Source organism: Myotis brandtii, unplaced genomic scaffold, assembly GCF_000412655.1.
Source record: "Myotis brandtii unplaced genomic scaffold, ASM41265v1 scaffold244, whole genome shotgun sequence".
Lineage (NCBI taxonomy): Eukaryota > Metazoa > Chordata > Mammalia > Chiroptera > Vespertilionidae > Myotis > Myotis brandtii.
Genome location: NW_005359225.1, coordinates 2,574,035 through 2,587,110, shown reverse-complemented (window position 1 = coordinate 2,587,110; position 13,076 = coordinate 2,574,035). Strand labels below are relative to the sequence as shown.

The following is a 13,076-nucleotide window of genomic DNA, read 5'->3' as shown; positions in this document are numbered from 1 at the left end:
GAGGGTCTAGAGGTAAATATCTTGTGTGACTGGTGTTGAAATATTGGTAGTGGCCGTGAATTTTTAGGCAACAGGGATTGAAATGGTAGCAGTCAGACTTTAATCCCTGAAGGGGGTTTCTAAGGTGCTGTTCTAACAATAAGGGCAAGATGGATTCGTGTCTAGGTATCAACAATCCTGGGGATGTTTAGAAATACCGGAAGAAGAGATACAAGGAAAAAGACTGAATTTATTGCTGGTCAAATACTTGGAGTCTCTGAGAATCAAAATACTTTGAGTGATTGGAAATGTGACCACAATTGTATTCACAATCTTGTGAAGTTGGGATTCACAGCTTGAAAATGAAACAGAAAACTCCCATCCATTTTGTCTGTGAATTAAGGAAAGAAAATTATTATTTTATTACAGCAGAGGAATACTTAAGACCATATTTTGAGAATTATTGTTCTAACTATCTGGTTGCTTCAATTGTCAACTTTTCCCTCTATTGTTATTGGTGTTTGTGAATAGGTCAAGTTATACCTACGAATCAGGGTTTCCCAGCATTCTTTAGGCCCTTGAGACATGCCATTTTGGTAATGGCTGCTTTGACATCCTTATTCCTCAGTGTGTAGATGAGAGGGTTGAGGACAGGTGTGAGAATAGCAAACACCACATTGCCCATAATGTGGAAGTCCAGGGGCAGGTTAGCTCTATAGGCCACATAGGCTATGGCAATAGAGGAGTAGTATGTGCCAACCACCAGGAGGTGGGAGCTGCAGGTGGAGAAGGCTTTTGAACGTCCTCCTCGGGAGCTGATGTGAAGAATGGAGGCCAGAATATGGGCATAGGAGAGAAACACCAGCAGAAGGGGCAGGAAGGACACCCCCATGGCGATGCAGAAGCCCATGAGGGTCTGGCCCATGGTGTCAGAGCAGGAAGCCTGGACCACAGCCAAGTGGTCACAGAAGCAGTGGTAGACCTGGGCCACAGAACTAAAAGCCATGTGGGATGTCTGCACCACTGCTGGGATGGGCAGGAGGAGGGCCTCTCCCTTCCTCTCTGTAAAAAATCAATAAAATATATTTTTAAAAATAATAATAATGATCACTGTGTAGTTAATATAACCATATTTATTTACAGTGACTTTAAAAGAAACATGATGGGCCCTCTCTTCATCCTATCCCAGAATTCCCTGTTTTCTTTTTGAACCAAGTATGGAAAAAGCACCTATGATATACAAAACCTGGAGCATATAACACATGGTTTTGTAGTAGACACATTGAACAAGACAGAGGTCTCCAACCTCATGGAGCTGAAATTCTAGCAGCAGAGAAAGAAACATTAAGCAATAAACCACACAATTATTTAACTGCAATTGTGTTAAGTGTTATGGAAGAACTTCCACTGGTCCTCTTTCCACATCCCATCTGATCATTTGGGGATATCAGATCTCTTAAACCAGGCCTCTACACTTCTTTATCTTTTGGCATTTACTTTAAGTTTTAAAAAAGGTGACATCTTTGTCACCACGTTGCTAGGGAGGGCTGATTTCTCCAAGGTTTACAGCAACCTGTTGTCTTTCCACCATAGTTATTAACCAGGGAATGGCTCCTTTCTCTCTCGTTTGCTTGGTGCTATGGTTCTGCTTGTCTCCATCTAAGTTGAGTACTCTGTATCTTGTCTCTGGGTGTGGGGCCTTTGTCATGCTACAGTGAGGGAAATGACAATGAACATGCTCTTGGTGGGAAGAGTCATTTCTGATTAGAGTCTGAACTCATAATGGGTTCTCCCGCAGGTGGGTAGCAACAGAGAATCCAAGACAATGTCTGTGTTGCTCCATTGAATTCACCTCCCTACTGGCTGCTGCAGCCCAGCAGGTGCTCCTGTTTAACCATTGAGTGCCCACTGCCCAGCAGGCTTCCCAAGTCCCTGGTCAGAAGTTGTCATGTGACCTGGGAAGGCTTGGGAGGCATGGTTGATAGGAACTGAAGATCTGTTTGCAGTAGCTGCTCAAAGCCAAAGAACTCTTCCCAGAGGAATCAGAAGGGAGTGTTTTCAACCCCCAGACCTGGGGGACCTGAGCTAAAGGAAGTGCTGATCCACCCCCCTCCACTTTAGACTTGTCCCTCAGACTAAGCAACTACCCCACGCCCACCCCCGGCAAGTTCATGTTGACAGTGGTACGGCTCCCTCTTTGATCCTGGTGATTCCGTGAGCAGTGTCCCTGTGATTTTCCTGGAGTCCCCTCTAATTTCTTTCTCTTCTCACAACACCTCTTATGCATAAAACCACCAATGTAAAAACTGGAAAAATCTTTTTATTTTATTTTATTTTCAAGGCCAACCAATTTCCCCTGAAGGCCAGGGACTGAGCAGGGTCTTTCTCAGGTGCCACCTGCATTGGTTGCAGAGTCACCACCAGAACTCAGGCCTCTGATTCTTAGGACAGGACTCTTTCTTCTATGCCATTTCCCCCCCTGGAGAATCCAGAAGTTCAAGTTTACAGGGGAGAAAACATCAGGACCAAGGTTTTCTATTTCCCTTTCTGTTTTTTTTCCATGGATAACATGAGACAAATCTCTATTTCAGAATTTTATCTCTGAGTCCGCATATGGTAAGTACTAAGTTGAGAATCGGTACCTGACAATGCAAATCCTTGTTTGAAATAATGATCCAGAAGTCGGCCCCCGCCTTCAGACCTAGCAAAAGAGTGAAGCTGTTTTGTCCCAAATTGAAAGGGTTATCCCTTAGTTAACCAAACCCCATCCAACAAGTTCATGACCAGGTTTTACTCACACCTGAAGGGGTACAAACTGCCCTGCCCTGGGCAATTCTGTTCTCAGAGAGGCAGTCATGCTGACTGGTCCAGGTGAGGCAGAGTAGGGGATCTGAGGGGTAGAAACAAAGAGGGCCAAAGCCAGAGAAGTCCTAAGGGGCCATCTAGTCCAGCTCTGCCCCTCTCCCGCCTCCTCTGTCCCACTGCTTTATAGATGGAGCTAGGGGTGCTGAGACCCTGGTGGAGAGGTGGCACATGCTACTCACTGCCGGGTGGGGCTGGACTATCCAGCAGGGAGAGCAGACATGTGCTGGGTCATCACAAGGCAGGGGCACCAAAAATACTTCCCAAAAGAATTTCACATCTGATATTTCAAAGCACCGTTCTTGTTTTATTTGAAATTACATACTGCACCTGAGTGATGCAGCCCGTGCTTAGGGCCGAAAAGATGCTGTTTCTCAGGGCACAGAACTTGCCCCAGCAGGGTCTCCTCATCAGGATAGTCTGTGAGCCAGTTACGGTGCTGGTGGGGACAAAGAAGGACCGAACAACCCATCACCTGAGTGTGCACGTTACATACTTTATGTACATCATCACTTCTCATCCAGCCCTGCCAGGGTGTGGTTATACCTCTTCAACAAACAAGAAACTGGGGATCAGAAAAGGACAGGCAATTGTCCAAGGCCATGGCTGGTGAGAGGTTGTTCTGTAGCTGACCTGCTGTAAGAGACTGAGCCCCGCCTGTCAGCTGTGAGTTCTGCCGCTCACTGCTGTGACTTGGGGGCCCTGAGCCTCGGTGTTCTCATTGGTTCACTGAGGAGCTTAGAGGAAAAGTCCACCTAGTGAGCATCTGCTGCCAGTGGGTTCTTTACATTCGTTATGTCACGTGGACCTCAGTGCTTAAGTGTGTGGATTTGTGAGTCAGAAAGGACTGAACTGCAATCCCAGTTCCTGCCTTCAGCTGTGTGACCTTGGGCAAGCCATTCCCCTCTCAGCCCCCTTCCCTCATTGTGACCTGGGGTTGTTGTGAGTCTTCACAGAGAGAGTTCTGGACAAAGCTTACACCAGAACCTGGAACATGTAAGAGTGCAAAGTTTGCTAGTGTTTCCAATGGTTACTACTCTCATCAGTCTTGCTTTCCTGTGGGAAGCTGTTGGCCAAGGTGATTTGAATCCCACCTGTGAGCACCGTCTCTTACCCAGACCTCCCAGAATATGTGGTCTAAGATCTCACAGCCCATGTATGCACAGCCATCATGGATCCTAGTTGCCTGCCTTTTGTGTCCACCCAATAAGTCTTCTTGATCCCTGGTTTATAGGCTCTGGCCTCCCTGCCCCTACCTCCCCACCCCATTTTTCTCTGCTTACCTCTGGGCACTCCATCCCTAGATCTTCTCACCTGTTAAGCCTGGTCCATACTGGTGTTTCCTGTGGTGTCTATGTGCAAGGCCTTGTTGAAGGCTGAGACATAGCCCATTCAACCCTCAGCCCCTCCTTTCAAAGAGGCCTCCTGGGGTACTTCCCTTAAGATGGTGCTCCTATGTGGCACTGCACCCACCATTCCCCAGGGATGGACTCCCTCACATCTCCTAACGAGAGGGGGCAAGGATGTCCCTAGGCTTTGCTGATAATGAGGAGAACATCTTTAACAGCCCTCAACGGCCCAGCACTTTACTCCAATGGTGTAACCTTCATTCTCATTATGAGTCTGACTGATCTCCATGGGACAATCATCTTGTCTACCTGACTTTGCCTACGCTTGATGATGCTGGAAAGCTTTTTCTACCATGGATACCCTTTGGTAAATAGTTACATGGGACTCAAGTATCTTTACAATTTGTGCCCCTTCTGAGAGATCTAATACCTTAACTCTTCTCCAGATTCCCTCTTTATGAATCCTCTCATCTTGTTCTTTCCAAATCCCTTCATATTCCAGCCAAACCATTAGCCATTGCCCATAAATTTGTATAGATCCTTACTCTTTCCATTGCATCTTCTAAACCTACCAGGAAAAAAGCCAGATGCACTGCCCAAGATTCTGCTCACTGACAGGATTTACCTTCTTGTTGATCGTTCAGGCCCTTCTGAATGGGGCCGTTATGCAGCAGCAGTCCACTTTTGGGCGGACTCAGCATATTTTGAAAAACTGTTTGTAAATCAGGCCTGAATTTTTTTCTTTTTGAGGGAGTTGGTTATAGGACATTTTCCATGAGGATGTATGTTAGAGTTGATGGAAAGGTGTCAATGTAGCAAGATTGTGTGTCATGGGAGTCTAAGACAACTGCTCATGCAATTTACTTATGCCTTTGAGATCTGCTTGACCTAATATAACATTTATTATTTGCAATTGATGATGGGATATTTCTGTACATATCCAATTTTATATTTTGTTTGTTCAAATTCATATCCAATACATAAGGGACAGCTTAGGGTCCCCTAGTCATTAAGTGTTCCCTGGTCAGGCATTCAGTCTGCACCAGGAACTATTTTTCAAAAGAAGAATAGTTGTCTACAGAAAAAAGTACGGGTTCGCTCTAAAATTCTAGGTCGAGTGCTGTGATTCTCCTATTACTAGCACATGTCACCTCAAAAATTCAAAGAGGACTTTAAAGTTTTGGCTATGACAGAATAGCTTGTTTTAACTAACCTTCCTGGTGAAAACAACTAGAAAGGCTGGACAAGATATAAAACAATTGTTTGAAGGCTTCAGAGAACAACCAAGGGCAGGTCTTGAAGAATTGCAGTCCTTGAAAAAGGAAGGCTCATGAGGTGAGTTCCACAGGACTCCAGCTTTTTACCTGAGGGCATTTCCCAATGTGCAGGACTGGAGAATAGAGCTGAATTAGAAAAGGGAAGTCTCCCTTGGCTGAGAAGATATGGAGTTGGAATTTGGGGAATCAAAGTGACTGACGCTTGCGGGGCAAAATCCTGGAGAGCAGGGTACTTACAGTGAGAAAGAATATCACAATCTGTATGCAAATTCCCTTCAAGTCCTTGACCAACTCCTAAGGTGCATGTGTAGGGAAAGACCTGGAGAAACTAGGAGACTATAGCAGCTGGAGGCTACAGAGCTGCAGAAAGATTTGAGCAGCCACATGACGTTGGAGAGTCAGAGGTTGGAACCCAAGCCCTATCTAGGTGGATGGACCTTGGTAAGTTCCCCAGGACTTCCGTTGCGACCCTGGAAATGCCAGGCTCTAGGAATAATGGCTAAACCTTAAATATAAGAACCAAATGAGAGTAGATGAGGCATCACATAGCCTACAATCAAGCCACAACATGGATGATCCATTGGTAATCAGTTTGCTAGTAGAATACAACATTTCTTGGAGAAAGATAAATCATTTAGAGCTTTACAACTTTTTCATCTTCAATGTCCAATACCCAATAAAAAAAATATGAGTCAAGGTTAAAAAAGTTATATCAGACCAAATGAGGAGAAATAAAAGAGTAGAAGCAAAGACACAGATGATTGAGGTATCACAATTAGAAGACAGGGCCCCTGAATGAACTGTGATGAATATAGTCTTCCCCTTCACCATATAGAGGAAAAGATAGACAAAATATAAGAAATGAGGAATTTCAAGAGAGAATTGGAATCTATAGTAAAGAATGAACGAACATTTCAGAACTGAAATATATAATATGTGAACTTAACTTTTTTGGACGGGTACACAAAGGAAAGGATCAATAAAAGGAAGACAGATGAATAGAAAATAACCAAAGTGAATCACAGAGGAAAAAATAATTAGAAATTTAAAAGAGCACAAATGATTGTGGCACCTGTTCAAAAGATCTAACATACATGCATTTTAAGTCCCCAAAGTAGGAGAGAAAAGAATGATGCAGAAACAGTTTGTACAGAATAATGTCTGAGAAATCTCCAAAACTGGTAACAAATCAACCTACAGATTTAAGAAGCTCAGCAAATCCTAAGCCAAAAAAATACACCAACAAAAAACCATAAAGGAACCACATTGCATCATAGTCAAACTTCTAAAAACCTATGTTAAAGGGAAAAACTAAAAAATAGCCACAGAAAGTAAGAAACTTTTCTTTTAATGTAGCAACAATAGGACTGAGAGCTGTCTTTTCAATAGAAACCCTGGAAGCCAACAGACTATGGGATAACATCATTACAATGTTAACAGAAAAAGCCTCCTAGCTTAGAATTTTATACTCACCAAGATATCCTATTAGAATTCCAAAGTAGAGTTCATATTAAAGTCTCTCAGAAAAAAATGGGAAATAGAAAAGAACATCCCCACCTTAATAAAGGGCATATATGAAAAATCTACAGCTAGCATATTTAATGGTATAAAACTGAATGCCTTTTACTCTCAGATCAGGAGGTAGACAGCCTATCTTCTTTCACCACTTTTATTCAACATTGTGCTGGACGTCTGAGCCAGTGCAAAAAGGTAAGTAAAGAAATAAAAGGTATAAGTATCAGAAAGGAATAGATAAAAGTCGTTATTCATAAATGACATGATCATATATGTTAAAAATCCTGCCCAGATGGAGTGGTTCAGTTGGTTGAGCGTTGTCTTGTGCACTGAAAGGTTGTCAGTTCCATTCAGGACACATATCTGGGTTGGTGGTTTGATCCCCGGTCAGGGCATGTACAGAAGGCAGCCAATCGATGTTTCTTTCTCACATTGATGTTTCCCTCTCTCTCCCGCCCCAACCCCCTTCTCCTCTCTAAGCACATCTTCGGGTGAGGATTTTTTTTTTTTAAAAAGAAGAATTTTTAAAAATCCCATGGAATCTAAATTAGCTACTGGAACATCAGCACATCTGGAAGTCAGATCAATCAAGGAAACATTAACTAGAACATGCATCCTTTTTCTTTCCAAGCTTGGATCTCAATCCTGACAGTTTCTTTGTGCCTGGAGTTTCATCGCACAACTAAGATGCCCAGGATAGTGAAGTGTCTAGTGAGCAATGGTTGAAAGAGCTGGTCCTGTCTGGTGAACCCCTGCAGGGCTGTCAGAGGGCAGGAACAACACTCACAGAGAACTAGAGCCTGGATTAGCAGTCCAGGGGCCCAGATATGGATAAGTTTCTTATAATCAGAACTATCCCATTAAGCAAAAGAGTGGCTTCAAAATTAATGAATTCCATGTAACTAGAGATACGGAAGGCCGGGGTCTTTTTGACTGAAATGCTACATAGGACGTTCAATATTTGGATAAGAGCCAAAGTAAAGACCTTTAAGCAACCTTCTAAACCTGGATCCATTGATTCTTTTTCTTTCTTTTTTTTTAAAGTAACATTAATGAACCACATCAATCAGAGTGTAGGTTTTGGGGGACAAACTTATTCTATCTGAGAGAAATATTCTTGAGAAGAATGTAAAAAATCAAGTAGCTTCTTTATTAGTTCATGTGTCTCCTTTAAGGATGTCCGATGTGGTAGCCTCGTTCCTGCTCCCACAGGTGGAGGAACACTCTGTGTGTGGTAATGTTGATGAACCACTTACCAGACTTTGTCCGCTCTCAGCACCGGAATCTTGACTGCTGTCCTTTGGCACAAGTCCAGTCCATCCAGATATATCTACACAGCAGTTCCCGAATGGAGCTCTTTAACATGAGGCCTTGTGAAGACACCAGGATGACTGGTTGAGAGTGATGAAGCTAAACCCAGGAGTGAAAGAAAACTCCTTGTACTTTAAGGTTCCGTTGACCCTACTTACGTACCTCTGAGCCTAGGTGATTGTCAGTGGCCTCTGATAAGGACTTTCAGCTCGTGAGCTCTCAGGCGCTGGTGGGACCCTTCTTCAGGGATGGCTGCAAGAACCACCCTGTGCAGCTCTGGATTTAGTTCCTCTTCCATGCCCCAGGCCATTCTCATCCCACTCCTCTGAGCCAGGATGCCATGTCTCTTGAATCAGCGTTCTTTGTCTCTACATTCCCATTTACTTGAGGGTTCCCATTCTGGGATATGATGTGGTGGTGCTGATAGGAGGGCCTCCTCCTCCATGGAGTTCACCAGGATGCTGTCTGCTTAACACAAGAACGGGTTAAGCTGCTGTCGGGTTCTCTATCTGCCTCCGTCTAACCTGGGTGCCCTGTGACCTGTGTCTGTATTCTGTCTCCTGGTCATATTGAGGGACTAACCGTCCTGATTTGCCCAGAACTGCCTAGTTTTAGCCCTGGAAGCCCCGTGTTCCAGGAAATCACTCAGTTCCCAGCAAACCCGGATATTGGTCACCCTGGGAGGGTAGCGGCATTGTGTACGCCTTTGGCAGAAGGAGACATTCCCCAAATGGAGTCCAAATTGAAGGTGGATTCTCCTCCTATTGGGAAAAAACAGACTCCAGGGTCCCTCCCGCGTCACTCCATGTCTTCTCTTCTCCCGACTGCGGCAGCTCGGCAGGTGCTACTATTTAGCCATTTCGTGCCCACACCCTGGAGTGGCCCCAGCTCAGAGGGCACCACAGAGAGCTGAAACGTCCCAGAACCAGTGTCAGGAGAGAAGCGCTCGGCTGTGAAGAAGTTCCCGCGCATCCGTGGCAGCCCAAGACCTCCGAAGTGAGACTTTCCAGCCCACGGAACTGCTGAGGGGAGTGTGACTCATTCTTTACCTTGAAGGAGCCATCCAGGGCCAGGTTGTGCTGACATTCAGATCACCGCCTCTCCGCCCCCACGTACCCTGGAGCAGTTCTACTTGGTTTTCCAAAACCACCTCCAGTTTCTCCCCTTTCTAACATAACTCTTCTCAGGCCACAGAATATATAACAGTGGAAAGGGCCCTGCAGACTGTTCGGGCCCTGAACCTTTCTTCACAAATGAAGACTCAGGGTGGGGATGGGGCGCAGCAGGTCAGTGCCCTGTTGGTCCTGGAAACCAGGCCTCCTGGCTCTGGCCTGGCACTCTGCCCACCGAGCCAGGCCACCTGGAGAGCTCAGAAACTCTGCTTTCCACCTGGGCACAAATTAGACCAAAGGTTTTCTTTTCTTCTCTCCATTTCTTAGGCTGATGTCAGAGACAACTATACGTTTCTGTTTTTGTTCTGAGGGCATTTTCAAATGGACTGATCAGTGCATTTCAGATGGACTGATTACTAAATGGAGGTTCTCGATGGAAAAAAACAAAGTCCTTTTCAACAAATGACGTAAAGAAGAGATGGACTGGGCACCTCTGTGTGGAAAATGGTCATGGCCGCCAGGCCCCGCGTCCCGAGCAGCAGTGTTGCACACCGGCTGCCCCGGGAAACCCAGCTCACAACGGACCCTCAGCAAATATTTTTAAGTAAATCAATTAAGGAATGAATGGGTTAAGCTGAGTTAAACTGAACTTTTCCCCATCGTGGACTAGTCAGAAAGCATTTTTATTTCCTTTTATTTTAGCATCTAAATTGACACAAACTGCCTTTCCCTGAGAGGTTGTTCCCTCCGCTCACTGGGCCCACGAAGCTGGTGGTGCAGGTTTTGCTGGGCAATCACAGAGTCAGAGCCAGAATTGTCCTTAACATGCAGGCAATGTCGTCCAATCCCCAGGTCCCCTATTTTTCAAATAAAAAGAGCTTGGAGAAGGGAGTGACTTGCTCAAGGTCACACCGGGAGTTGTTGGCAGAGCTGCACTAGAAGCCAGACTCCTGGCTCCTGCCCAGGGCTCCTGAGGGTCCACCGTGGGAGAGGCACTGAAGCAACCCCGTCTGGCAGCACAGATCATTCTGTGTGTTTCCCTCATCTGCCTGGGGGTTCGTTGGGGCTGGAGGTTGGCTCTGACTCCTCCCCTATAAGATTGGAGTCGCAGTGGGGCGCCTTGCTTCTCAGTGTTTCCACAGGCGGAGACGGGAGCATGGCAGTCCTGAGGTCCCAGGCCGTCCTCTCTAGCATCCCTGCAGTCAGACAATACTTGACTTTATGGAGAGCTCCTGGTCCTGCTTCCTTGCTGTTGCTGACAGGGTGAGGGAGGCCCAGAGAGCGGCCATGACCTGGCCAACATCACAGTTAGCAAGACAATAGCAGAGCCAGCCAGCCAGAACACTATCATTGGGGCAGAAATATTTCAGCCCATCTCCCTTCTCTTAGAGCTCCTATCATAGTGGTGTGAGGGCCCTTACCTGCCCCCCTAAACCCTGCTCTCCCAGAACCTGTCCCTCCTTGGGCTCTGACCAGCTCTGGGCACTTTCTCAGTAGCTTTCATACCCAAGATCTCTGCAAGTTGGCCCAGCTCACCTGCAACCCAGGCCACTCCAGCTGCTCCCTCTTCTCCCCAAGCCAATGCAGCCTCAGTGGGGAGGACCAGACTATGACTGAGCCAGGTCCCATTAAACCCCTAGTCCCTGCCCATCCTTAGCCTGCTGGGGCCCTGCCCATTGACATCCCTTCTCCTGGGGCCCTGAGTAATGTTTTTCTGGGGATTCCCAAGTGGCTGATTAGCAGCTACCACTGGGCTTTGCTGATATTAGAACAACAAGATGAATAGGCCTCCCTGGGGCACAGAACTTTGTGGTCTATGAAGCCTTTCCCACCCGTTGAACAGCAATTGGTATCCCCATGTGACAGATGAGAAAACCGAGGCTCCGATGTGAAAGGAATTACCCATGTCACAGCAAGCCAAGGACAAGGCAGGATCTGGTCTCAGATTTGCTAACTCTCAGTCTAGCTCTGAGCAACTAACCAGACAAATGAGAAAAAATGTGAGTGGGAGAGGATTCTAGAAATAGGAAAACCCAGCTGAGAGCTGGATAGCAAGGAGAGGAACAGGGAGAAGTCATCATGATTCCGATAACAGAAGCCGCTGCCCTTTACTGAGTGCTTGCTTATGCTAATGACTGTGTCCAGGTGGCCACATATTTCATGTCAGTCTATCTGAGCAGTGGTTTTTATTACTCTTGCTTTGTAGATGAGGAAGCTCAGAGAGGTTAAGTAACTAAGCCTGCTTTGGTCCCTCCTCTGGGACAACAGTGAGTTGCTGTTAGAATCTTATCTCTTTCCAAGGCCTATGCCTCTTTTTTTTAAAAATATATTTTTTATTGATTTTTTACAGAGAGGAAGGGAGAGGGACAGAGAGTCAGAAACACTGATGAGAGAGAAACATCGATCAGCTGCCTCCGGCACACTCCCCACCGGGGATGCGCCCGCAACCAAGGCACATGCCCTTGACCGGAATCGAACCCGGGACTCTTCAGTCTGCAGGCTGACGCTCTATCCACTGAGCCAAACCGGTCAGGGCAGGCCTATGCCTCTTAACTATCAAGGCTTAGAGAAATGTTTGAGGCAAAATAGTCAGAATTTGATAACTGCATATGGAAGCGTCCAAGATGATGCTCAGTGTTCTGGATTGGATGACAGGAGAGACGGCAGCGATATTGACTGAGAGAACACGGTGGCGGGTGATGGGCAGTGTAGATGGGAAGAAGACATTGAGTTTGTTTTTGGACGTGTTGCATTTGAGGAGGCTGTGGGACAGCCAAGTGGGGATACCTGGCAGATATGTGTGGGTTTATGTCTGGAGCTTAGGTGAGAGCTGAGTTGCAAACAAAGACTTGGGAAGCCTATGCTCGGTGGAGCTTAGAGGGAGTGTAGAGTGAGAAGGACAGAACCTCATGCTTGAAGGAAACCAGCATGAGACTGGGGCAGGACAAGAAGGGTATGCAAGAGATGCTGAGGAAAAAATGGTGGGAGGGTGTGAAGCAAAGCCAGGAGCATATGCGCAGTAGCACAGAGGAGCTCCAAGGGGCACATGTGGCCAGTGGCAGTAAAAGCTGTTGATGTGACCAGAAGGGTGAGAAGTGATGAGTGTCATGGGGATCCAGCAAGGAAGAGGTCACTGGTGAACAGGTCCAGTGGAAAGGTGGGTATGGAAGGTGAGGGAGTGAGTAGATAGAGAATAGATAACATTTTCAAGATGTTTGGCTGTGAGGAGAAGTGAATGGTTGTAGGGCAATGAGGGGTCAGGGAGGATTTTGTTGTATTTTTTAAAAAATATATTTTATTGATTTTTCACAGAGAGGAAAGGAGAGGGATAGAGAGTTAGAAATATCGATGAGAGAGAAACATCGATCAGCTGCCTCCTGCACACCTCCTACTGGGGATATGCCCGCAACCAAGGTACATGCCCTTGGCCGGAATCGAACCTGGGACCTTTCAGTCCGCAGGCCGACGCTCTATCCACTGAGCCAAACCGGTTAGGGCTTGTTGTATTTTTAAATAAAAGATATTTGAGCAGATTTCCCACCATTTGTTGATGGGAATTAACCAGCGGAAGAAATGGGAGAGGAAGGGATGGTTAACAGAGAAGAGAACTTCTGAGCCCAGGATCTAGACTTCTCATGAGTCCGGTGGGAGAGAAGAAGGTAAAAAATGGG

General features: G+C 46.1%; 1 protein-coding gene across 1 annotated transcript; it reads right to left on the bottom strand.

Annotated features, from left to right (window-relative positions):
- Nucleotides 1-529: 529 nt before the first annotated feature.
- Nucleotides 530-4,233, bottom strand: LOC102245121 (olfactory receptor 2AT4). The gene is made up of 3 exons (XM_005867157.1): nucleotides 4,176-4,233; nucleotides 2,622-2,680; nucleotides 530-1,027 (listed from the first exon to the last, which is right to left on the bottom strand). Exons 1-3 carry the CDS (start codon nucleotides 4,231-4,233, stop codon nucleotides 530-532), a joined length of 615 nt encoding a protein of 204 aa, XP_005867219.1.
- Between the last annotated feature and the right edge of the window lie 8,843 nt (nucleotides 4,234-13,076).